Raw genomic sequence first — 22638 nt, forward strand, 5'->3', positions numbered from 1 at the left:
TGCTCCACTTTATACGGATCTCCAATGTTCATCCACCCTGGCAGTCGACAAGGGACGCCTAAAGGCTAGTAAAACGCCAGCCCAAAGCCACTAGGTCAGATGAAACAATTGCATCAAATTTCAGGTCATCAAGACATTAATCTCATTTAGTTCTATGATACCCCAAATCAAAGACCGACATTCAGTTACAGACGGCTACCCATGTTGACATGGACCGCTTTAACCTGTGAGTAGGCATCGAGGCCAGCCTCACCAAGCTCACGACCAATACCACTCTGCTTGACACCACCGAACGGCACGCGGAAATCGCTGTCGTTGCTGCTGTTAATCCAGACCATACCGGCCTCGATATCCGAAGCGACACGATGCGCACGCTCAATGTCCTTGGTGAAGACAGCAGCACCGAGACCATAGGTGGTATCGTTGGCACGGGTGACGGCTTCATCCTCGGTTTTGAAGCTGGCGATGACGACAAAGGGTCCGAAAACTTCTTCGCGGTAAATGCGCATGTTGTCCTTGACGTTGGTGAAGATTGTAGGGGCAATAAAGAAACCCTTTCCGTCGCCGACGTTCTTGTACGGCTCGCCGCCGGACACGAGGGTCGCGCCCTCGGACTTGCCGGCGTCAATGTATGACAGCACACGGTCGTACTGCGCCTTGGTGACCTGGGGGCCTTGGAAGGTGTCGTCGTGGAAGGGGTCGCCAACCTTGCTCGTCTCCTTGACGACGTCCTTGAAGAGTGCCACAAATTTGTCGTACACGGAGTCATGCACCAAGATACGGGAGGTGGAGGTGCAAACCTGACCCTGGTTGTACATGATGCCAATGTGGGCCCACTTGGCGGCCTGTTCGATGTCGGCGTCCTCGAACACAAGCAGGGGCGACTTACCGCCGGTCTCAAGGGTGATGTTCTTCAGGGTGCCGGCGGCCATCTTCATGATCTCGCGGCCAGTGTTGGTCGAGCCGGTGAATGCGACCTTGTCGACGTCGGAGTGCTGGACCAGCGCGGCACCAGCCACGCGGCCGTGGCCGTTCAGGATGTTGATGACACCGGGAGGGAAACCAGCCTCCTTGATCAGGTTGGCCATGTACAGAATACTGAGAGGCGTCTGCTCGGCGGGCTTCATGACGATAGTGTTACCACAGGCGAGAGCGGGGCCGAGCTTCCAGGCGGCCATGGCGAGAGGGAAATTCCAGGGGATGATCTGGCCGACGACACCAATGGGCTGGCGGAGAGTGTAGGCGAACTTCTGGGGAGTGGTGCTAATGGTCTGGCCCATGACCTTGTCGGCCCAGCCGGCATAGTAGCGGAGGCAAGAGGTGACCTCACCGAGGTCATCGTTCAGAGAAACGGAGTATGGCTTGCCTACAATTGTCTGTTAGCCCCTATGTGCACTGCAGCAGTAAGAACAACGAATAATCACTAACCATTGTCCCAGGTCTCGATGGTAGCCAAAGTCTCCTTGTGCTGCTCAATCAGATCGGCGAGCTTGATCATGAGAGCACCGCGGTCGGTGGGGGACAATCCCTTCCATGAGGGGTCCTTGAGAGCCTTGCGCGCGGCGGCCACGGCGATGTTAACGTCCTCCTCTCCAGCGGCGTACACGGAAGCGATCTCGGTTTCGTTGCTTCACAAATCGTATTAAAAACGAGCACATGAGCAAATTGGGGAATTCACATACGAAGGGTTGATGGTAGCAAACTTCTCGCCGGACTTGGACGCCACGAACTCGTTGTTGATGAAGAGACCGATGGGCTGCTCATAGGAGCGCCCGTTTGGGGCAGTCAATTGCACCGAGAGGTTGGACATAATGGCGGAGCTGTGGAATCGACGGCCGGAGACAGACAAATGACGCAGGGACCGGATGGTAAAGCTAAGCATAGCCTTGGATGCAGAGCAGATGAGGTCTTTTAAGGGAGCTTCCCCCACCCCTCCCCGCGCGATAACCGATAAGCCGAGCCCACTGTGTCGGCTACACTTACTCTTCGTGGGTAATAGCAGGAATCAATGGATCGCCTTACTCCTTTGGTCTATCTGGCGTTTTCTTTGGTTGGCCATGACCCGCCCCCCCTCACTCATCCGAGGTTTCTTTCTCTTCTCCGCGATTCTAGTCAATTACAATTATCAATCAGTCGGAATTTCTGATGCCTTGCGATTTCTTGACAGCCATCGGCAGAATAGACTAAGCTTGATGACGTAAATTATTCAAATGAGTTCAATGTCAATGCCTATATCACCCGCAACGCCGCCCGTTAACTCTGCTGATATAGTACATGAAGATTGAAAATGTTCGATTGATCGAAGTTTAAAACTTGGGTTCGTGTGGATCCTCTCCCGCCATTTCCAAGATGGTTCGCCATTCATCTGGGGTCACCTTTGAGACACTGAGTCTTGACTGCTTAAGGGTCATCAGGTTCTCGAGCGGCTTGCCTGCTTGGCTGTTGGCCTTGAGATCAGCCAAGGTGACCGGGTTCTTTAGCTTGTGACGAAACTCGACGTGCACGACGGACCACTTGGGGCTATCGCGGTTAGACGTGGGGTCGTAGTACGGGTGCTTAGGGTCAAAGGCAGACTCTGCAGAGTCAATCAGCCAACTGATATAGTCCAAATGGAACAGAGGTCTTACCGTCAGTCGAGTGCTCCTGCACAATCTCCATGATTCCGACCACCCCAGGGACCTTGCAGTTGGAGTGGTAGAAGAATGCGTAGTCACCCTTCTTCATCTCCCGCATGATATTGCGTGCTGTTCAATTGTAAGCCAAGCAATCATGTCACTAGAGACAATGGTCTTACCAACGGCGTTGCGAACTCCTGTTGCCGATATTAGTCAGCGTCTCCGAGTAGGATGGAGCGGATGAACATACCATCCCAGGGCTCTGGGACCTTTGCAGCAGCAAGATCATCAATTGAAAACTTAACATCAACGCCCTTCTCAAGGCGACTCTCGGGCTCTGCCTTCATGAGCCAGTAAGAACGGCCATTGCCTCCTTTGGGCTCGCTCTCTGTTGCAGCCTCAGCTTTCGGCTCCATAGCCTCGGAGGTGTCAGAGTCTTTGGTGGTATCAATAGGCACGGCGGCCTCGACTGCTTTATCAACGCTTTCGCGCTTGGGTGGGCGTCCACGGCCTTTCTTAGGGCTCGATATATCCGGAATTGATGCAGCAGGCAGGCTCTTGCGAGGCCGACCCCGACCCCTCTTGGGGCTCGCCGATTCAGCAGTTGCCTTGGCAGGCAGGCTTAGACGAGGTCGTCCTCGGCCACTTGGAGTTGCTGAGGCATTTGCGGTTGGCTTACTGTGAAGACTCTCGCGGGATTGTCCTGATTCAAGTGTATTCGGATTTTCCACTTGAAGAGGAAAAGACAACATGTTAGTACACTACATCATTAATTGTCAGATAACTCATACCTGGCACCTTGCGAGGGCGTCCTCGGCCTCTCTGCGCGGCGAGGCCACTGCCTTTGAAGCATTCTCCTTTTCCGAGGCGATCCTGGGTGGACGGCCGCGCCCGCGCTTGGGAGTTATTGGTTGAACATCAGGGGCCTCAGGATTCTTGCGCGGACGACCACGTTTTCTCTTTTCTCCGGTCTTGAGCGTTGCAGCCTGAATCGGGATTAACGATCATTGAACAAGGCTCGGGATAACTTGAGTTACGGGCCAATTGTGAACATCAGTCTCTGGGAAATCACTCACTGGAGGGATTGCTTCAGCCCCGTCCGAGGTTGCAGTTGTCAAGTTGCGCAGTCGCTTGGAGGGCGTCTGAGTCGCTTCGGGCATTGTGCCACTAGATCTGCGCTTGGGTGGCATTAACTGCAGCTAAGATCGTATGATCAGAAATCAGCACGTCAAATCCACAGAAACTGAGGTTTAGAATATTGCGAGGTGGGATGGCTCTCGGAATACCTGAAGCTGGGGAAGCGTCGATGTTTGTTGTATTTGAGACGCGACGGTGGGTCCACTCCACGTGACGCAGCTCAATCGACGTGACCTTCACGGGCAAGTTGCTTTGCCGTCTCTGACGACGGACAATGATGCATCGATGGTACCTTATAGCAACCTTGGAAATTCAAAATCTCTACGGAAGCATAGATGCCATTTAAAATTGTTCTTGGCTGGGAGATCAACCGGGCAATGTCAACCTTCATTATATATGTTTTGCACTTATGGATGATGAGTATATAGCGTCAATGTTGCGACTGAATCCCGGGCACATTGTGCCTCACAGAACTTGATCTAGACTGAAGTCTATCTGACCAAACCGTGTTTGATATCTCAGCAGACTATTCCACGTTGTCCCTATACCACCCGGACAAGCGAAACCATGAGCAATGTGACAGAAGAATCATCTCTGTGAGATCCAGATAATGTATCCATCCCAGGCATGTACTAGAAGACGAACAATCAATCCGGTAACCGTGAAAATTTTTAAAGATCCATTGCACCGGACCCCAAGTGCTTCTCCGGATATCAGGTAAGCTGTAGTCAACATTTATTCTCGTCTTGGAGCTTTTGACTGAATGAAAGTCCTTGTCACCACTGAAAACTGACACATGCATGGTCATGATGGGATTCTCAGTAGAACTTTCGATGAAATTCATCATCAACTTGTTTCAGACCCGAGACTTGCCAATGATACCACGGAAGGTTTTGGAGCTGGGACTTTCATCAAGTATCAGAAAGAGGCTACCCCTTGCAATACAAGAAGTCCTTTTAAAATGTTCGAAAATAAATTCAACTCGTCATCACTCAGGTCGTTTAGCAGACCCTTGAAGTGACCCGCCATCCCATCACAAGATCTTGAGCTACAAAATCACCACCTTTATAGCAATCAATTTGGTCCAATTCTTACAACATGTGACACACGCGTGAGATATCTATGGGAGCTCTGGCGAACTGGCAGACTAGCAACTTGAGCAAAGTCTAATGGCTAGGAGGGAACCAAAGAGAAGGCCATCTTGTCGAATGTTCAACATACATGGATATTTGGCCTACCCGCGAAGGTACCCCTAAGTTCTGTGAGGATACGAGCAGCTGTAGCTGGCAGAGACGCGAGGTTTCAACTGAATTTGCGCGAGACTGGTCGCTTAGAAAAAGGCTGTTGACGGGCATGCAAATCAAGCTACGATCGACAAGAAACGAAAAATTGAGCTAGACCTGATCTTTTATTCGATTTCTCAACCAAAAACACCACCCGAGATGCTATGTTCCTGTGTCTAGTCCGACACTTGAGGACTTACCATAGAGGAAAATAACGTACCCCGAAACTCATATTACAACGAAAAGGAATTGAATTTTAGCTCGCTAATACACACTGAGGCTCTCAATATATGTACAAAGAGCAACCCGTCTGCACTTACAGCAAACTCAATATGTGACCCAGAACACGATGTTTGCCATCCTAGACTTCTAAAATACGTTTGTTAGATGGGTCATAATGGTAGCTGGCAGGCCCACGAATTGCCCCAAGCCTGATGCTCAACCTAAAGAAGCAGCGAAGAAGCATATCGAAACTCTGCCCCACCCGGTGGGTCCCCACGCTTCCATTGCTCATCAATGCGCTCCCATAAGGTGCACGAGGTGCAGCGAATTCCAAAGGGCTGCCAATGACTCAGTTTCCAACTCGTACTGGATCTGCAGTAGTACGGGGCTACTCATGCCGACAAAGAGACCGCCTGGAATTACGCCATCCCGTGGAATCTCCATTGGCTCCATGGAAAGGATGATCGGCCGACTTAAGCATGATCACGAATAGCCCGGCCGATAGAGTCAGCTGAACATCTGTTCATGGTTGCAGTGAATGCAGAGGTAAATCTATGCTCTAGTTCCACATAGGATGTCGCAAACACCATGAAAGGTCGGGGACCTGGTAGTATGGCTTTTGCCGTAGAGGGGTTAATCAAGACCCCCGAGATCCACTAACCCACGCAGACTCACACTAGGACACCCTTGCCCTGTCATCCTTCAAATGGAGCCGAGTGGCATCAGGAACACTAAACATCCCACGTGCCCCGCAGCCAATCAAGGACATTCTGCCCGAGGCGGTGGTCAATTGCGTGATAATAGCAAGGCCGAATGAGGTAAGAACTCGAGGCCATCGCAAGCAGGAGGGGCTCCCTCTGATCTCTTATTTAGGTCCCCTTTTCCTCCTAAGTCATTCCTCTCTTCTCTCTTTCTACAGTACTTCATAACACCAAGCACAATGGCTGAACGCGCTGCTCCGTACGTTCCCCCGCTCATGAGCTCTCGGAGCCCCGCGCTTCCCCACATTGTCTCCAGGTTACTGACAACTGTATACAGTCTCCGCTTGGGCTCTACTGCCCCCAACTTCGATGCCGACACATCCAACGGTCCCATCAACTTCCACGAGTTCATCGGTGACAAGTGGACGGTCCTCTTCTCCCACCCCGATGACTTCACTCCCATCTGCACCACCGAGCTCGGTGCCTTTGCCAAGCTCGAGCCGGAGTTCACTGCTCGCGGTGTCAAGCTTATCGGCCTGAGCGCCAACCATGTCGAGTCCCACCACCGCTGGATTAAGGACATCGATGAGGTCACCGGCTCCCAGCTCAAGTTCCCCATCATCTCCGACCCCGAGCGTAAGGTTGCCTACGCCTATGACATGGTCGACTACCAGGACACCACCAACGTCGACTCCAAGGGCATGGCTCTGACCATTCGCTCCGTCTTCATCATTGACCCCGCCAAGAAGATCCGTCTCATCATGACTTACCCCGCCTCCACTGGCCGCAACACCGCCGAGGTCCTCCGTGTCATTGATGCTCTGCAGACCACCGAGAAGCACGGTGTCACCTGCCCCATCAACTGGCTCCCCGGTGATGATGTTGTCATCCCCCCTCCCGTCTCTACTGAGGATGCCAAGAAGAAGTTCGGCGAGATCCGTGAGGTCAAGCCTTACCTCCGCTTCACCAAGGCTCCCCAATAAAGGATGGGCTTTACGATGTGATGTGAAAAGAACAGGAGCGAAATTTAAACGGAGAGGATAGATGATACCAATATGAAATGCCTTATCTTCCATCATTCTAAAGCGTAGACATATGACCACCTTGGCTTGCGTGAAAGCTGGCCACTAGGACCAAACGCAGCATAAGATTTGATAAATGACATTACTCAGATGTGTAGTCCCGGTTTCCCTCTAGGCCTTTTCTTCAAGGCCATGAAGGGCAAGAAGCAATTGGTGTGTTATTGTTCTAGTGGTCGCTATTCAAGCCCGTACATGTGGTTGGGCTATGCCCATGTTCCTTGTCATTGATGCACGTCGGGTAAAAGCAGGTTCCTTGCAAAGGTTCAAGCGCGGTATGCATCGGCTATTTTAAAGTGTTCCATGGGCCAGATCCACTTATCTTCTGACTCCTTACTGCATACGTGATTAACTCCGAAGTAGATTGACACGATGTGGATAAGCCACCCGACCTTTTCAGCGTGGCTGGGGTCAGGGGCTAACGCTACCGTCAGACCATATCGAGGCACCCACGCGCGTAATTAAGTCTTCTCACTGAACGGTGACATAATCCCACAGTCAGGGATCAAAGTAAAGTGCGGTCCCATCCGCGTCCAAACCCACTCGGGGAAAACGTAGAGACCGCCTTTTTTTGTGCCGATCCAACGCTCACCGTCTGACACTTTCCCCTCCACCCTGAGACGCCTCACCTTAACCTGTGCTCGGTACACGGACTTCTTCGCGCCTTTCAACGGCGGTCTCGACGCGGCAGAGACCAAGAAAATTACACACGGTCCTAATACCACCCCTTACCGCACCACCACTGCCGCAGCGGTACGATCGGGGAAAGGGCTTTTACTCGTTAGACACTTCCAGCCTGGAGTCTCGTCATATGCGCTCAGACACCGACCAGCTTATTTGAGAAAAGGGGCAAATCAAAACAAATATAATTTGGTGAGCGCCGAGCGGAATCCATAATTCGCCCCCATGATGTCGCGGAGCCAGTCGAGTCTTGGGTTCCTGGATGCAGGTCCCCAGGATCATTCTGCAGCCGGAGGGTCTCCGTCCCTTGTTCAACAGTCTGCGTCTGGACCTATCAATTTGTCTGGCCTGGTGTGCAATGTCCGGCGAACCACTGGCAAGGAACCTCACCCCCTGGTTGGGGCCACCACTACGATTTTGGGCGATAAGCTATACGTCTTCGGAGGCCGGATCCTCTCGCGCAGTCGCCCGCAGTTGACCTCTGACCTATATGAACTGGACTTGATTCGCCGGCACTGGACAAAAATCGAACCGACCGGGGATATCCCACCGCCTCGGTACTTCCACAGCGTTTGCGCGCTAGGTGATAACAAGCTGGTCTGCTATGGAGGAATGTCGCCTGCGCCCGGGACGCCCAAGGAGCCGTCACGTCCGAATAGCTCGGAGGCTCAGTCGGAGGTTGTAGTCATGTCGGATATTCACATTTTCGACGTTCCGTCGCGCGCATGGACTCGAGTTGCGGCACATGAATCGCCGCAAGGACGGTATGCTCATTGTGCTACGATTCTTCCATCCACCGCCTGCTTTACGTCTGCCAGTGCGCCTCTGTCGGCTATTCATCACAATCCTGAAACAAATGCCCACCAGGGCTCCATTGGGTGGATATCGATGGATTTGGAGGCGCTGAGATGGTAGTCGTTGGGGGCCAAGACAGCTCAAACCACTACATCGAACAAATTAGTGTTTTTAACTTGCGGAGCCTTAAGTGGACCAACACCAGCCCCCTCGGACGTAGCTGCGGTGCCTACCGCAGTGTGGTAGCCCCTCTGGTCGGCATGGACGTTTCAGAGGTCGGCTCGGCCTCGCCAGATCGGGTGACGCATGAGCCAGCCGAGCATTCAGAGAAGGCAGGATGTCCCATGCTGATATACTCAAATTATAACTTCTTGGATGTCAAGTTGGAGCTGCAGGTGCGCCTGCCGGACGGGCGCCTTGTTGAGCGACCGATGCAGAGCCAAGCTTCTCCGCCTGGATTGCGCTTCCCCAATGGCGGCATCATCAATGGTCACTTTGTCGTCAGTGGCACATATTTGACTTCCTCAAAGCAGGAATATGCGCTTTGGGCTCTGGATTTGAAGACCCTGACCTGGGGACGCATCGATGCCGGCGGTTCTGTGTTTGGTCACGGCAGTTGGAATCGTGGCATCCTCTGGCCGCGTCGCAGCTCCTTTGTGATTCTTGGTCACCGGAAGCGAAGCTTGGTTGATGATTATAACCACCGCCGGATCAACTTCTCGCACGTTTGCGTAGTAGAGCTGGAGGCTTTCGGCCTTTACAATAACCCGTGTCGCACCGCTGCGACTTCGGGATACAAGTCTTACAGTTCACCATCTGTACCCGCATCATTACAGCAGAAGCTCACCCAGCTGACGACAGGTGGACGACCATTGTCTGCTGCAGCTGACGAGCTAGGCAAACTGCTTCTTTCACTGCAGGATTTGTCTGATATGGAGTTGCAGGCTGTTGGCGGTGAATGTATCTCGGTCAATTCCCGCCTGCTAGCCCGGAGATGGGGGCCCTATTTCATCCAGCTCTTGCGTGAGTCCTCAGACAGTGTTATCGCAGAGGGCGCCACTCTTCGTCCTGGTGCGATTCACCCCAGCCGCAATTCGAGTATCACAATCACTCCTTCAGTCGGACAAAATAGCAATTACTCCAATGCGACAACACTGGTGAATCCGGCTGTCCCGTCAAAGGCTCTACTAGAAAATCTCGAGGCGCCTTCAGCTCACGGCCTAGCTCCGACTGCTCGTCCTCGCGTGCTCTATCTCCCTCATACGATCTTAACGCTTCAGGTGTTGGTCCAATTTCTTTACACATCCGCCCTTCCTCCCCGGGCTCGTCCCTCTGCACGCCGCAGATCCTCTGCTCCCTACTGCAGCTCGCACGACCATACCAAGTCAACGGTCTCTTGGAGGCAACAGTGGAACGCCTCCATCAAGTCCTTGACGGTCGGAACGCTGCAGCTGTTTTCAACGCCGCTGCCATGGCAGCAGGAGGGGGCCGAGGTACAGGATTTGGCGGGGGTCTCGGTGGTACGTTGGAAGCCCTGAACGGCGCACACTTCGTGGGCAACGGCTCCATGCCTAGCGTATCGGAAGGTACAACATCTCAACACAGCGTCCTCTTAGCCTCTGACTCCTCCGACACCGAGCACGGTGTCACCGCACCCTCAGCATCCAGTAGCACAGGCGACCTAACCAACTTTGCTGCCCGCGGCATCCCATCCCTCCGCATCGACACAAATCTGACCCAACAACGCAGTCGCTCTCGCGCCCAGGCTCAACGCGAGCGCGAAGACTCAGTCAGCAGCGCCAGCACCGCAACCTCCGCTTCCAGCGCAGATTTCAGCCAGTCAGACTCGGAATTCGTCAGCGACAACGAGAGCCGTGCTGCCTCGCGCACGCACCGTCGCCGGGGTACTGACAGCCGAGAAATCTGGACTGGCGATTTAAGCAGCGTGATCGGACTTCAGAAACGCGGTCTGCGCGGTCTGATGGAAGGTCGCCGTTTGCGCGAGCGCAGCGTCAAACCACCCAGCACGAGCAGTGGCCCTACCTCCGTACCTTCAGCCGGGTCGGGAGATCATCTCCCAATGCAAGGTGTGAGCGTCTGATCTAGTTGCAGGTTTTCATACGTCTAGGGGGAGCACACGCATTCCCGCCTTCCCTTGCATCTTGCCTTCATCCATAAACCTTTGGGACTGTAACACTTTCTTGCTTTTATATGCCAGCAGGCTGGTGAGATCGGAGGATAGGGTCTATAAAAAAGAACAGGAATCATTTTTACATTGTGCTCAAATGCCCCTCGAAAGAGCCTAGGGGGTGTGATAATCCCCTTAATCACCCGAGTAAGATTGGATTTTCTTTCCGGGACTGGAATATGGTGCTGTAATGATAATGAAATGAGTGGGCTCAAAAATATATGTACAGTATGACAGGCAGCTTTTGACCACAAATTGACTCCCTCCGTGTAGATCAGTCATAATCATACAAGGAACCCCCGGCTAAGACGAGGAAGAGGACTCCCGCTTTGGCGCCGGCAGCTTCTTCACGCTCTTATTTCCATAGACTGTTCAGCCCGTCAGCAACGCGTCATCCACCAGCATAATATATACCAAAAAGCACCCAAGCGCAAAGGTACAACCCAAAAGAACAGGATAACACTTACTTCTCTCGTACAATATCCAAGAAGTGATAATCACAAACGGAATGCCCACCATCGCACCCGTCCACCTTGTACACACCTGTTAGTTGAAGTCCAATGAGACAGTCGTAGCTGAGGTAACCGAGTAACGAAGATAGACCCGGTACTGAGATCAGGAAATTGATACATACTTCCGTGCAGCAGACTTATACTCCTTCGTTTTCCGGATGTCAGCCGGCCTCATCGGGCGCGCCGGTTTGACTGCATCTGGCACCGGCTTTTGAGGCAGTGGCCGGGGAATATAAGGTCCCGTCGTAGCCTTGGGTGGCATTTTGAGGGAATAAGAATAGAAGCTTCTGTGCTGGGGCGAATGAGTGCGAGACGGGATAAAAGATGGAAGTCGGGTGGAGGTTTGGTGCCTGAGGCACAAAGCGCATTGAGATTCAAGTCCCTGTTCTGTTTTTGCTTTGCGAGGCCGAATCTTCAAAAAATACAATGGGAAAGAGTCTACTGAGGAAATGGGCATGAAAATGATGGTATTCTTTAAATTTCCAAGTCCACTTTCACGTGGAGATTTAGTAAGTAAAGTAGTAGATCAAAACACCGGGCTATGCGAGGTCCTCAATTCGTTATTCGTCTTGATGTAGTATAAATACTTGGCAGCAGACAGTTCCCTTCACCTTACGGATGTTACTTCTTGCATAGACTCATGCACGTTGATTTGGCGGATGGGCTTCGGGTGCCGATGAGTCAAGCACCACCGCGCGCGCGGCCGCGACCACGGGCACGACTTGGGCCTCGGGCGACGCGGGCTTCGCCTTGTTTTCCGCGGGTAGAGTTTGTAGAGCCAGATGTAGTGGCAGCTCTAGCTTCGGCAGGATGAATTGTAGTGGTTTCAGTTACACTTGCCGAACCACGACCGCGGCCACGACCTTGAGAGATGGGGGAGCCGCGAGGGGCCCGAGATCCACGGGGGCCACGAGAACCTCGTGAGCCACGAGCCGTGGCCTGAGAAGATCCACGGCCATGAACAGTGGGAATGGTCATGGCGGTGGGGGGTCCAGTGGTAGGAGCAAGGTGGGCAAAGGTCTTGGACTTGACGGGGGTGGACTTCTCGGTTGCGCGCTTCTTCAACATGCTCGGCTTGGGCTCATCTTCGTCGGAGAGGACATCAGACTTGCGTTTCTTGCCCTTCGCGACGGGGACCCCCTCGACCTTCTCATCTGGTGAGCCTGAATTACCCGAGGTGCGCTCGTTTTCCGACTCGGGAGCGGGACCTAGCTTGAGCGTGATGCGCTGGACCTTTGTCGCGGGTGCGGAAGAAGGGGCCTTTGCCGAGGTCTTTGCAGAAGCCTTTGCAGGGGTCTTAGTGGAGGGTTTTGGAGCAGACTTTGGCGTGGACTTCAGTGTAGACTTTGAGGTCGACTTTGGGGTCGACTTTGGGATCGACTTTGGGGCAGTCTTGGATACAGTCTTGGAAGACTTAGACTCGGATTTGGGGCCACCCTTGGCAATAGCTTTTGAAGACTTCTTGACAGGTTTCGTAGAAGCAGTCTTGGAGGAAAGCTTTGAGACGGGCTTTGCGGGAGTCTTGGAAGACACCTTGGACACTCGCGCTTTCTCTTCCTGGACATTCTCTGGTCGAAAGTCCAGTTCAGCACCCGGGAGGAATGTTCCGGTCTCCCAGCAGAGGAGGGAAGCCGAGAGCAGAGTCGCCCTCAGCTTGCTGGTCGGAGCGCGAGCGTACAGGCGGATAAGGAAGAGCATCGTCAAAATAAGTGCGAGGCGAGCGCCAAGGGCTGTGATTGGTGGGCGTGAGAACAAGTTCCTCGCCGCTGTCATTAACACGGCCAGTCTTGACCCAGCCATCAGGTTCGATGACCGCTGCCGCGGACTTTTTGAATCGAAATATAGCCTTATCAGCGGGCTCAACGCCCTGTGAGGCACTGGCGGGCTGTACAGACTCAGTGGAGTGGATAGGCTCCATAGTATCAACATCCTTTACCGACTTCACATGTTTCGAAGGCTTGGCAGAATTGTGAGCTTTTGTGGGCTTAGTGTGGCTCACGACATCATCGTCCGAGTCATCATACTCGTCGAGTTGGGCATCTAATGCATCGCGTACGTCCTGGGCTTCCTGGTCGTCCTGTAAATCTCGAGTGGTCTTAATTTCAGCCTCACGCTTGAAATAGGCTGCGCGAAGCTCATCGATAAGCTCGCTTGGATTCTCGGGAATTTCGAAGTCAGGGCCCAAGGCAAAACGAGCCAACTCATACAGACTCTGAGCCGCATCTTCTTCTTTGATCTTGATACGTTCAAGTTCGGGCGCGTCCTCAACTTGCTTTCCTTTCAGAGCGGAGCTGGCCTTGAAGGCGTTCTTTGGAGCAGGGGTCTTTTTCTGGGATATCCTTTGTATAGTCTTAGTGGTTTGCCTCTTGGATACGGCAGGGGCATTGCCATTGTTCTCCCCGGGCTTTGGCTGGGACTTTTGAGACTCAAGAAATCGCTCTGTAGGTTTGCGTACACGAGCTGAGGTGCGGGTCCCCATAGAGGAGGATTTGGTGGGTGAAGTCTGGCCTGCCATGTCTTCTTCGTAGCCGAGCCCAAGGTATTGTTCGAGAGTCCAGCCTGTTTCGGCAAAGTCGTCGTCTGAGAATTGGTTTTGTACAGGGTTGGCAGTTGAACGAAGGGTTCGTCGACTGCCTGTTGAGGTTGGGGTTTCCACGGCCGGCGTGAAAACAGTAGACAATCTCGAAGGCCGAGCTTGGAAAGTTCGACGTTGACTCAAGGATAAGTCCGGAGAGCCAGCTCCGGGTTTAGGGCTTGTGGAAGAAGACTTGGTGGGAGTCTTCGGGTTGTAAAAACGAATGTTGAAGGATGAATCAGGAGAATCGGCGGAGGAGTCGAGTGATTTGGAGGGTTGGGTAGACGGGTTTGTCATTTTTGCCGGGACTCGGGGTGAGCGCCGTGAGGGTGTCAACATGGTGCTATTGAGGCGCCCCGGCATTGATTTGCGGTACCCTTTAGGAGGCATTGTGTATGGTGCCTGTGTCAAAACCGTGATTGTCAGCTATAGAGCAAATAGATCAGAGGTATAACAATAATGAGAGATGAAGAGTAATACGAGGAACTAGTCGTCTCAACAGCATTCAAAAAGCCATGAATGGTTAGACAACGAGGGCAAGATGGGAGACGTCAGAGACGGGTAAGGGCAGCCGAGAATTGTCTCGGGCTGAAGGACTCACGAGTCAGCCTATTACTATCCGATCGAACAGGGCTATTGTGTCGATGCGGCCTTGAACTTGCTGATATTAAGGCAGCAAAGGCCGGGGTTGGTGATCCAACATGCGGAGAAGGTGAAGTCTGAGAAAAGAAATTAGGGCTAAGTCGATCGGCGCTTATCGGCTTCATCGCCTTCCGCCTTATTCTGCTACTCCTCCAACTACTTCCTTACCTCCATTACCAATTGGAGTTTTATTTATTTCTTTTTTTGCTTGCTTTCAAGATGTATCTGTGGCAGGCCACTCTTCCCTTCTGTCTGTTGGCGTCAGCCGCCCTGCCTGCGGCCGCGGCCTCCGGTTGGGGCTTTACTGATGCCACCGTGGCAGTTCAACCAAAGGGCGCTGGAATCAACGGCGGATTCAAGGAACAGTACGTATCCAATGTCATTCACTGGAAGCAGAATGTGCCGAAGCTCACAGACCACCCGTGTAGATTCTCCTCCTCCAAGCCGCTGTCCAAAGTCGTCTCGTTCGCTGGTGCCGACACATTGCGCGTCACCTTGACCACGCAGGAAGGTAGCTCTGCAAAGCGGCCACACCAAGCTTTTCTACTATTGCAAGATCCTCAGTCTGGGTTGGACATTTCCTACCCATTTACCGTTAAGGAGAATGGCAAGTCTCGCGTGGAATTGGTATGCGACCTTCCGAAGTTCGTTGCGGGGAAAAGCTAACAGCTGTCAGACCCAGAAGGAGCTCCCTCTCCAATTCCTCCACCTCGCCGATACCGTCGATGCCCACGTGGTGATAGGTTCTTTCGGCAGCGCTGAGGCTTACGACAGCTCCGTCTTTAAGCTGTCCATCGACCGTGACCCCCATGTCCCCATCCCCACCGTCGAGCCCGCGCGTTATGGCAAGCTGCCCGAGATCCACCATATCTTCAGGGATGCCCCGAGCAACCCTACAATCATCATCACCCTGACTTTTGTCGCCCTGGTAGCTGCTTCTCTCCCGGTTCTGGCTGGTTTGGTAAGATACGTTCCTTGTTGTCGTGAAGCTCTAATTAACAAGCTCGTCCAGTGGTTCTTGCTCGGCGCCAATGTCAACCACCTTCCCACTGCGTTCAAGAATGCTCCTCTTCCCCATGCCCTCTTCCTCGGCTCTCTGATCGCCTTCGAGGGCATCTTCTTCCTCTACTACACTTCCTGGAACCTGTTCCAGACCTTGCCCGCCGCGGCAGCTGCTGGCGTGATCGCATTCCTCAGCGGCAGCCGCGCACTCGGCGAGGTCCAGGGTCGCCGTTTCGCTGGCCTTCGTTGAATGCTTGAGTGTGTTTCCTCATCCCAATCTCGTTGGGCCATCTAGTATAGCTGTCTGCGGCCGTCGATCGGAGTGAGTTTGTATCTTATCTGTGATGATATCCATCCTGTTTCAGAGAATCAAAATTATGAGTCGTAACTATTTAGGGTGAACTTTGCGTAAGAGAGGAATGCTTTGTACATGGTCCACAATCTGAGCCATCGTAGTCTTGAAGTACTGAGGATAAGTCACTTCATCATTTTCTCGCCTGTCGCAATTCTAACAGTGGTCTAAATTCCAGGTAGTCAATTACTTTAAGTAGTCTCAGAGCCTTCGAATCATTCGAATCATTTCATGGCCTATAAGTGCTCTAAATGATTGTAATGTTGATCGTAGACTGATCGCAAGGCGTCTCAACCGCTTTCTCTGCTCGGGCAACTTGTTATTCATTTAAAGTACCATTAAACGAATGTCAATTTTTTACAAAAAAATTACCACTTCGCTCATGTGCTCTTTCCCCTAGTAGACTACTGGAAACAGTGTGATAGCTGATTATATTTTGACGTCACTTGAGTGGCCAGCAACGGGAAGGCCTAGTCCCACCTCCGCGCTGTCCCCGATCTCCGCCGCAAAAGCTTCTCACATTGAATAGATCCTCCCCTCGCACACTCAGTCGCCTCAATGGGATCCTCCGCTTCAAAGCCCGCAAGAGCGGCTGCCGGTGCCGCAAAGCGCCAGTATCCCAAACAAGCCGCCCCTCCGCCGCGAGCTCCAGCGGCACCGAAGAAAACAAAAGCTCCAGAGGCACCAACTCCTCAGCCTGCGCCATCGGCCCCTCCTTCTCAGCCCCCAAGCTCGAGTCCTCAAGGACCGAAGTATCACACTAAGGAGCAGCCCTCTCAAACAAGGTCTAACGGTATGCGCACCCCTCCTTCCAAGTTTACACAGGAACTTCGTTGGCATCGAAAAAGAAAAGAAAAAGAAAAACCAGTCCTACGCTATAGTACAATATACTGACATACTCACAGCTATCGACATGGATGGCCGCGACCCCGACTTTGCCGCTTCCCTTCGCTCCATCGGGCCCGTTGACCCTTCAGCCAACTACGCCAATTCCCCAGCATACAGCCGCGGCCCCATGCAAACTGTCTTCCCAACAGCTTCCAACCCAGCTCTTCTCACTGCCGCCGCACGTGATCGTCTCACCAAAGCTGCACAGCAGGAGATCGACCAGATGGGTCGACCTGATTTCGCGGGGCGATCATACATGGATGCCATGACGATTCACCAGGCTTTGACCATGCGCGACGTGCAGAAGATGCCCCGCGCGGAGATTGAGCGTTCATTGCGTCTTAAGAAGGGGGTTATGGATAAGCTTGGAGAGGATGGATTGATCTCGCGGGCGACGTGAGAACTCTTGAGGTCAAGAAAGTGGTTTGACGGGTCTGGATCTGCTTCCTGCCTCTGCTTTTGTCGCTGGGTGTTTGGTGTGATATGGGTTGCATGGCGTTGATTGGATTGTATCCATATTTTGTTTTCTATATAATATATGCTTGTTCTTTGGGAGATGAGACTACCCTCTTTACTCATGGCAATGTGTCACTAGGTGCTTTCGTGTGGCTGAAGTATTCTGATGTCTTCCATTCGATCTTGCTTGCATCCGTCGAATCTTGCAACGTCCATCCCGAGTGGGAATGCAACGCGCCAAAGCCTGGCGGGTTTATCTTTCTACCTGGCTGTGTGAAGATAGAATAAGCCACAATGAAGCAAGACCCGTCGTATAGGTGGACTTGCAAACAATCCCTCCACAACATGAATGCTTCGAGATCGCGCGACATATGAGGCGATCTCAAGATTGATGAGACTATTGATCGAGCAATGGACTCCCAGACAGTATCGCGGTGGGTCTACATGATAATCTCATAACTTCCTCGGTTGATACATGTTCACATTGAGCAAGTGTCACAGGATGTATCCAAGACTTGGCAGCCAACTCACATACCGAAGCCACGTCCTGCTCACACTTCCATGTAAAGTATTATGTTGAATTGAAAATAGAAATTCGATCACTCAAGTAATTCTCTACAATAGCCCCTCCTCCCAGTTCCAACAACCCGAAGTTCCACGCAGAATTGCAAAATGTTTCGCACATAACTTGGTCTGACGCGGAGCTTTGTGATGCTGTGCAGTTGCTAGGAAAGTATTTGTAGGTTCTGTGATTACAACTTCAACGCTACAGCTCGGGCCTATCCTTCAGGAAGCAGGTTGAATAATTGACACGATTCAGATCAAGGTCATTCTAATGGGGTATGCTGGGGATGAAAAGCCTGAAGCACAAAGTGTTAATGAGGTGCTGGGAGCTTATTTGAGTGAATTGAAGAATGGGGTTGTGGAGATTGGAGATCGGGTTGATAGGGTGGAAGAGTAAGTTTCAGACGAGACAGGAGTTGAAAGAGGGGTATCTGGACAGAGCTATGAAGGGTTGGAGGGATAGCCTGATCCCGATTTCAGATTCAGGATTTAGGATGGAATGGGATCTTAGATGTTTTCCATCTCGTAACTGGGAATCTTGAGAGTAGCAAGCAGCGATGGAAATACACAAATGATTGTACATAGTGCGCTTTGCAAAGGCGTCTGTATTTGTGCACATCTCCTATGAATGGCTGGTGGCTTGCAGGGTTAGCTGCAGAAATGATGTAGAACATGGCGGTCAGTGTTCAAACTATCCCGGGTTTAGCGCACTAGTGCCTGGACCCTTGAAACCGGGGTAATAGGATCCTCGAAAACATGAAATAGCTGGCTTCACGAGGTCTCTCTTTATACATGGTCAGGCCTATAGGGCTGTGAAGCAGTGATCGGCCATACTGACCTAACCTATCCTCGGTTGACTGGTCGAACAGCTCCACTTGCCTGATAGGGTTTGCCCCTGACCCTGGGGCCAAGACTCAGGCCCGGAGCCAAAGAGGCAGTGCCCCATCTATTTATGCAAACCTCGGTAGAGGCTCTGGTGTCTGACCAGGCCATGTAGCACACAGCCTAGCGGCAGGCTCTGACGTGCCGACCGCTTTTCAGGGTCCTCCTTAGACCCTGAAAACTCTCTTACGATGCTGGATGATTACATGTCGTCATGCTAAGAGCCTGTTCAGGAAGTAGCTCCTGATTTTCGGATTTGTCCGATCGGCCGGGCCCACAGGGCTCAGATTCGACGGTGTCTGGGTTCTGGATCACGTCAGAAGTGCAGCATTGGTGATGATCGAGAAACTGTGCTGCCTTCACGGCGATTGATACACATTCAGCCTCGGGGTACGTCAGGCATTTCGGGCAGTGGACATGAGACAACTCGCATGCACGGCACGCGAGCAATTGAGGAGTTTGTAGGCGAACCAGGAACCCAGCCACTGGACGACGTGGAGAACGGAATCGGGAGCAGACTGGAATCCGGCCATTCAGAGTCGCATCGGCGAATTGCACCCTGACTGGTGCGCGCATCCGTTCCCCGGACTTTCTTTGCCAGCTCATCACACGAGCTCGTTGTGCTAGATGCCCCGAGCCCTCCTTCCTGGGGGCCCTGGGCTTACCTTAGGGGCCATGGGGGTCTAACCTGATGCGCGAGGGGCCGGCTGTCGGCGGCTGGGACCCAAGAAAAAAAAGTCTTTATTTATTTATTTATTTTTTTTTTTGGGAGCCGGTTCAGAGGTCTCAGGCGTGGTTCAGGTAGGCAACAGAGATTACTGTAGGTCGAATTGGACGATATGTGGAACGTCCCTAGGAATATGGTGTAGAGGATTCCGTAGGTTCCGATCTCCACTGGAGACTGGGCCCGAATGGGGTCCTCTGTGTCAGTCGATCCGAAGGGGCCAAAAAAAGAAAAGCAAGAAAAACTCAAGCTTCAGTCGCGTGCCCCTATGCCCCATGGAGCCCCAATTGGCGTAGTGGGAGAGGCTGGGAGAGACCCTAGATCCGGGAAGGGACTAGTCTGGTCCCCTAGACATCTTTTCGGGAAATCTAAACAGTCCGAAGGGAACAGGATTCCATAATAATTCACAAATTTCCCATTGATTGGCGCCACCCAGGGTCCGATGTTTATGGATCTAATTATAATTCAATTCCCATTTCTCACTTTAACATCTGCTGCTCGACTCTTTTTGACTTTCTATACATTTCGCTTTCCGGGGTGCTCGCTTCTCATTCCAGTCTCTTTCTTTTTTTCTTTTTTTCTCTTCTTTCTTTGGCGCGTGTCTCCCCTCGCGCGCCTTTTTTCTTTCTCACCTCTCAAGACCATGAAGTGATCTCGCCATGACGCTCTTAGCCCTCCTTCCGCCGCTTCCACCATTCCTGTTCTCGGCTCTGGTCGTGAGCGGTCTTGCCTCCAAGGCCCTACATATCGGCTTACATCTTCGCTCCTTACCCTTCCTCTATTTCGTCCTCTATTCGCCTACCCTTATTGTACCAGACTTGCTAGTGATCTTCGTTGGGAGGCTGTTGTTGCAATTTGCAGCTCCAGGAACTCGGTTACAATGGTTGTCAACATGCGTAGGGGGGCTGCTTTCGTAGGTGATATGCTAGACATCTGCAAAAATATTTGGAGCTGACAAGTTTGCTAGCTTGTTAACATGGGGTGCCTCTTCCGTCCAGTTCGGCTTTTTTATGCAGACCGGCGCCGAAGTCGCCTGGGCTCAAAGCAATAGTTTCCTGAGTGATCCTGCCGCCATGAAAATCCTTTTGAGTGGGATTACCACCGTGACTGCCGCAGCGACTATTCTCGGCTTGGTTGCGTGGCTCATTCACGCCCACCTATATCATGTAACAGGTCTTGGATTGCAGGCGATCCGGGAACTGTGCATGGGAGGTTACAAGGCCCGCTACACTTTACTTTCCGTACCGAACAAGTCTTGGTTGGCCTCTGTCGATCTCCGAACCGTGCGCCGAATCGCTATTGCTGTGTCGATCTTTGTGTCGCTGCTGTTTTTGGAACTCACCAGACCCGCCGTCCCGTACGATCACCTATCCGGTGCATTGCCGTTGACTTTGATGGAGGCCTTCACCAAGAAGTCTGTTACCCTCAAGGGTTGCCGCAACCCGAGAATGAAATTCCCTCTCTGGACCGCCAGTAAAAGCAACTCGGAGAGATGGGCCCGTGCTGCGTGGTTACCGCAAGATCCACCCTCGGGATTCAGTCGGTGGGATATTAGCCCTGAACGGCGCGCTGAGAAGGATAACCCTTCCTGGTATCTGTGCAACTCTGGCAAGGAGCCTGGATTCTACGATCCCAAGACAGATCCTCTCAAGATTTCCAATCTAGGTGGTGAGATCTACGAGCCCTTGCAAAAAGCCTTCAAGGAGCACTCGGTGGAGATTGATAACGTTGTTCTTTTGACCCTCGAAAGTGGGCGCAAAGAGCTGTTCCCAGCGCAGCAGGGTACCCCCATGTTTGAAGCTTTGCTTGAATCGCACAAGAAGGAGAAAAGAGATATGGCGATCGATCGCCTGGTCAAGATGACCCCCGTTGCACAGATGTTGACGGGCGAATATGCTACCGATAGCAAGGGTGACAAGGTCGATTTGAGCCATGCAACATGGCAGGATACTGCGGAGGCAGGCATGGGTGGATTGAATGTGCGAGGTGCACTTACAGGCAGTTCATTGACCTTTAAGAGTATTTTGGGCAGTCACTGCGGTGTCAACCCGCTTCCCGTGGACATGTTGGAGGAGACTGCTCTCGAGATCTATCAGCCGTGTCTGCCGCAGCTTTTCGAACTCTTCAATGAGGTCAAATCGCCTGCGCCGCCCGCAATGCCAAAGGCGATTGAAGCCCGCGGCGACAATTCCGAGGCTGTCAAGTACCCGTGGAAGTCCGTCTTCATGCAGTCTATCACCGAGGACTACGATCGCCAGGATATCCTGAACAAGAACATGGGATTTAAAGACAAGGTTGTCAAGAAGACTCTGACTCGTGCTCGACTCGGCTCCAAATACGCTCCCAAGGGCCAAGAGATCAATTACTTTGGATATGCCGAGACGGAACTGAAACCGTACGTGCAGGATCTGTTCGAGGAAGCCGCCAACAACAAAACCCGCATCTTCCTCTCGCACGTCACTAGTACCACTCATCACCCATGGAACACGCCGGACGATTTTGAAATGGAATCATACATGGGTAATGAAGGTACCGTTAACCATAAATTGATGAATAATTACCTCAACACCCAGCGCTTCGTCGACAACTGGCTCGGCGACATCATGACCATGCTTGACGAAAGCGGCATCGCCAACACGACTCTCGTCGTTGTCGTCGGTGACCACGGTCAAGCCTTCGGTGAAGACAACAAGGACATGACAGGCACCTATGAAAACGGCCATATCAGTAACTTCCGCGTACCTCTCGTCTTCCGCCATCCTCACATGCCTCGCATCGACATCAATGCCAACGCAACCTCTCTCTCCATCATTCCCACCATCCTCGACCTCCTCATCCAGTCCGAATCTCTCGATACCCGCGACGCTGAGATTGCCTCCGCCCTTCTCCCAGAGTACCAAGGTCAATCCCTCATCCGACCTTTCGTTCCCGCCATTGGCGATTTGTCTCCGAAGTCTCACTCGAAAAACGCCCGTTCTCCACGCCCAACACACAAGCACCAGGACTCTCAGACACAGCGTGTCTGGAATTTCGGCCTTATCAACGCAGGCGGCTCAATGATCTCTATCACATCCGCCGACACACCCTACCGCCTCATTTTGCCTCTCCGCGAGGGCTTCGAGTATGTTTTCACACAACTGAACGAAGACCCCGGCGAGTTACATCCTATGAAGGCCTGGACATTATCCAAGATCATTGACGAAATTACCACGAAATTCGGCGCGGACGCCGCCTCCTGGGCCGAAGATGCCGAGCAGGTTGGCAAGTGGTATGTCAACGAGCAACGGCGAATCTGGGGCTACCGGGAAAAATAAACTCCCGACGCACGTTTGAGAAGCAT

General features: G+C 52.4%; 9 protein-coding genes across 9 annotated transcripts; 5 read left to right on the plus strand and 4 right to left on the minus strand.

Moving 5' to 3' along the window:
• Positions 1-185: 185 nt before the first annotated feature.
• N7477_001807 (aldehyde dehydrogenase family protein) lies at positions 186-1810 on the minus strand (the record flags this gene model as incomplete). Its single annotated transcript, XM_056963470.1, has 3 exons — positions 186-1366; positions 1429-1628; positions 1683-1810. 3 exons carry the CDS (start codon positions 1808-1810, stop codon positions 186-188), a joined length of 1509 nt encoding a protein of 502 aa, XP_056826389.1.
• Positions 1811-2306: 496 nt separating this feature from the next.
• N7477_001808 (EVE domain-containing protein) lies at positions 2307-3775 on the minus strand (the record flags this gene model as incomplete). The annotated part of the gene is made up of 6 exons (XM_056963471.1): positions 2307-2575; positions 2628-2744; positions 2795-2812; positions 2866-3223; positions 3407-3601; positions 3692-3775. The coding sequence occupies 6 exons, from the start codon at positions 3773-3775 to the stop codon at positions 2307-2309; spliced, it is 1041 nt and encodes a 346-aa protein (XP_056826390.1).
• A 2422-nt stretch (positions 3776-6197) lies between these two features.
• Positions 6198-6941, plus strand: N7477_001809 (peroxiredoxin; the record flags this gene model as incomplete). The annotated part of the gene is made up of 2 exons (XM_056963472.1): positions 6198-6217; positions 6296-6941. The coding sequence occupies 2 exons, from the start codon at positions 6198-6200 to the stop codon at positions 6939-6941; spliced, it is 666 nt and encodes a 221-aa protein (XP_056826391.1).
• A 1005-nt stretch (positions 6942-7946) lies between these two features.
• On the plus strand, positions 7947-10614 carry N7477_001810 (putative regulatory protein Ral2; the record flags this gene model as incomplete). The annotated part of the gene is made up of 3 exons (XM_056963473.1): positions 7947-8535; positions 8586-9749; positions 9794-10614. 3 exons carry the CDS (start codon positions 7947-7949, stop codon positions 10612-10614), a joined length of 2574 nt encoding a protein of 857 aa, XP_056826392.1.
• Positions 10615-11198: 584 nt separating this feature from the next.
• On the minus strand, positions 11199-11475 carry N7477_001811 (uncharacterized protein; the record flags this gene model as incomplete). The annotated part of the gene is made up of 2 exons (XM_056963474.1): positions 11199-11244; positions 11336-11475. The coding sequence occupies 2 exons, from the start codon at positions 11473-11475 to the stop codon at positions 11199-11201; spliced, it is 186 nt and encodes a 61-aa protein (XP_056826393.1).
• Positions 11476-11894: 419 nt separating this feature from the next.
• N7477_001812 (putative GPI-anchored cell surface glycoprotein) lies at positions 11895-14178 on the minus strand (the record flags this gene model as incomplete). Its single annotated transcript, XM_056963475.1, has 2 exons — positions 11895-12943; positions 12993-14178. The coding sequence occupies 2 exons, from the start codon at positions 14176-14178 to the stop codon at positions 11895-11897; spliced, it is 2235 nt and encodes a 744-aa protein (XP_056826394.1).
• Positions 14179-14649: 471 nt separating this feature from the next.
• N7477_001813 (putative oligosaccharyltransferase subunit ribophorin II) lies at positions 14650-15682 on the plus strand (the record flags this gene model as incomplete). Its single annotated transcript, XM_056963476.1, has 3 exons — positions 14650-15057; positions 15107-15391; positions 15443-15682. The coding sequence occupies 3 exons, from the start codon at positions 14650-14652 to the stop codon at positions 15680-15682; spliced, it is 933 nt and encodes a 310-aa protein (XP_056826395.1).
• Positions 15683-16342: 660 nt separating this feature from the next.
• On the plus strand, positions 16343-17072 carry N7477_001814 (uncharacterized protein; the record flags this gene model as incomplete). The annotated part of the gene is made up of 2 exons (XM_056963477.1): positions 16343-16577; positions 16690-17072. 2 exons carry the CDS (start codon positions 16343-16345, stop codon positions 17070-17072), a joined length of 618 nt encoding a protein of 205 aa, XP_056826396.1.
• Positions 17073-19957: 2885 nt separating this feature from the next.
• Positions 19958-22612, plus strand: N7477_001815 (uncharacterized protein; the record flags this gene model as incomplete). Its single annotated transcript, XM_056963478.1, has 2 exons — positions 19958-20211; positions 20266-22612. 2 exons carry the CDS (start codon positions 19958-19960, stop codon positions 22610-22612), a joined length of 2601 nt encoding a protein of 866 aa, XP_056826397.1.
• Between the last annotated feature and the right edge of the window lie 26 nt (positions 22613-22638).

This window comes from Penicillium maclennaniae (assembly GCF_028827695.1).
Source record: "Penicillium maclennaniae strain IBT 15551 chromosome Unknown utg000002l:1.0-2354659.0:1.0-2356205.0, whole genome shotgun sequence".
Taxonomy (NCBI): domain Eukaryota; kingdom Fungi; phylum Ascomycota; class Eurotiomycetes; order Eurotiales; family Aspergillaceae; genus Penicillium; species Penicillium maclennaniae.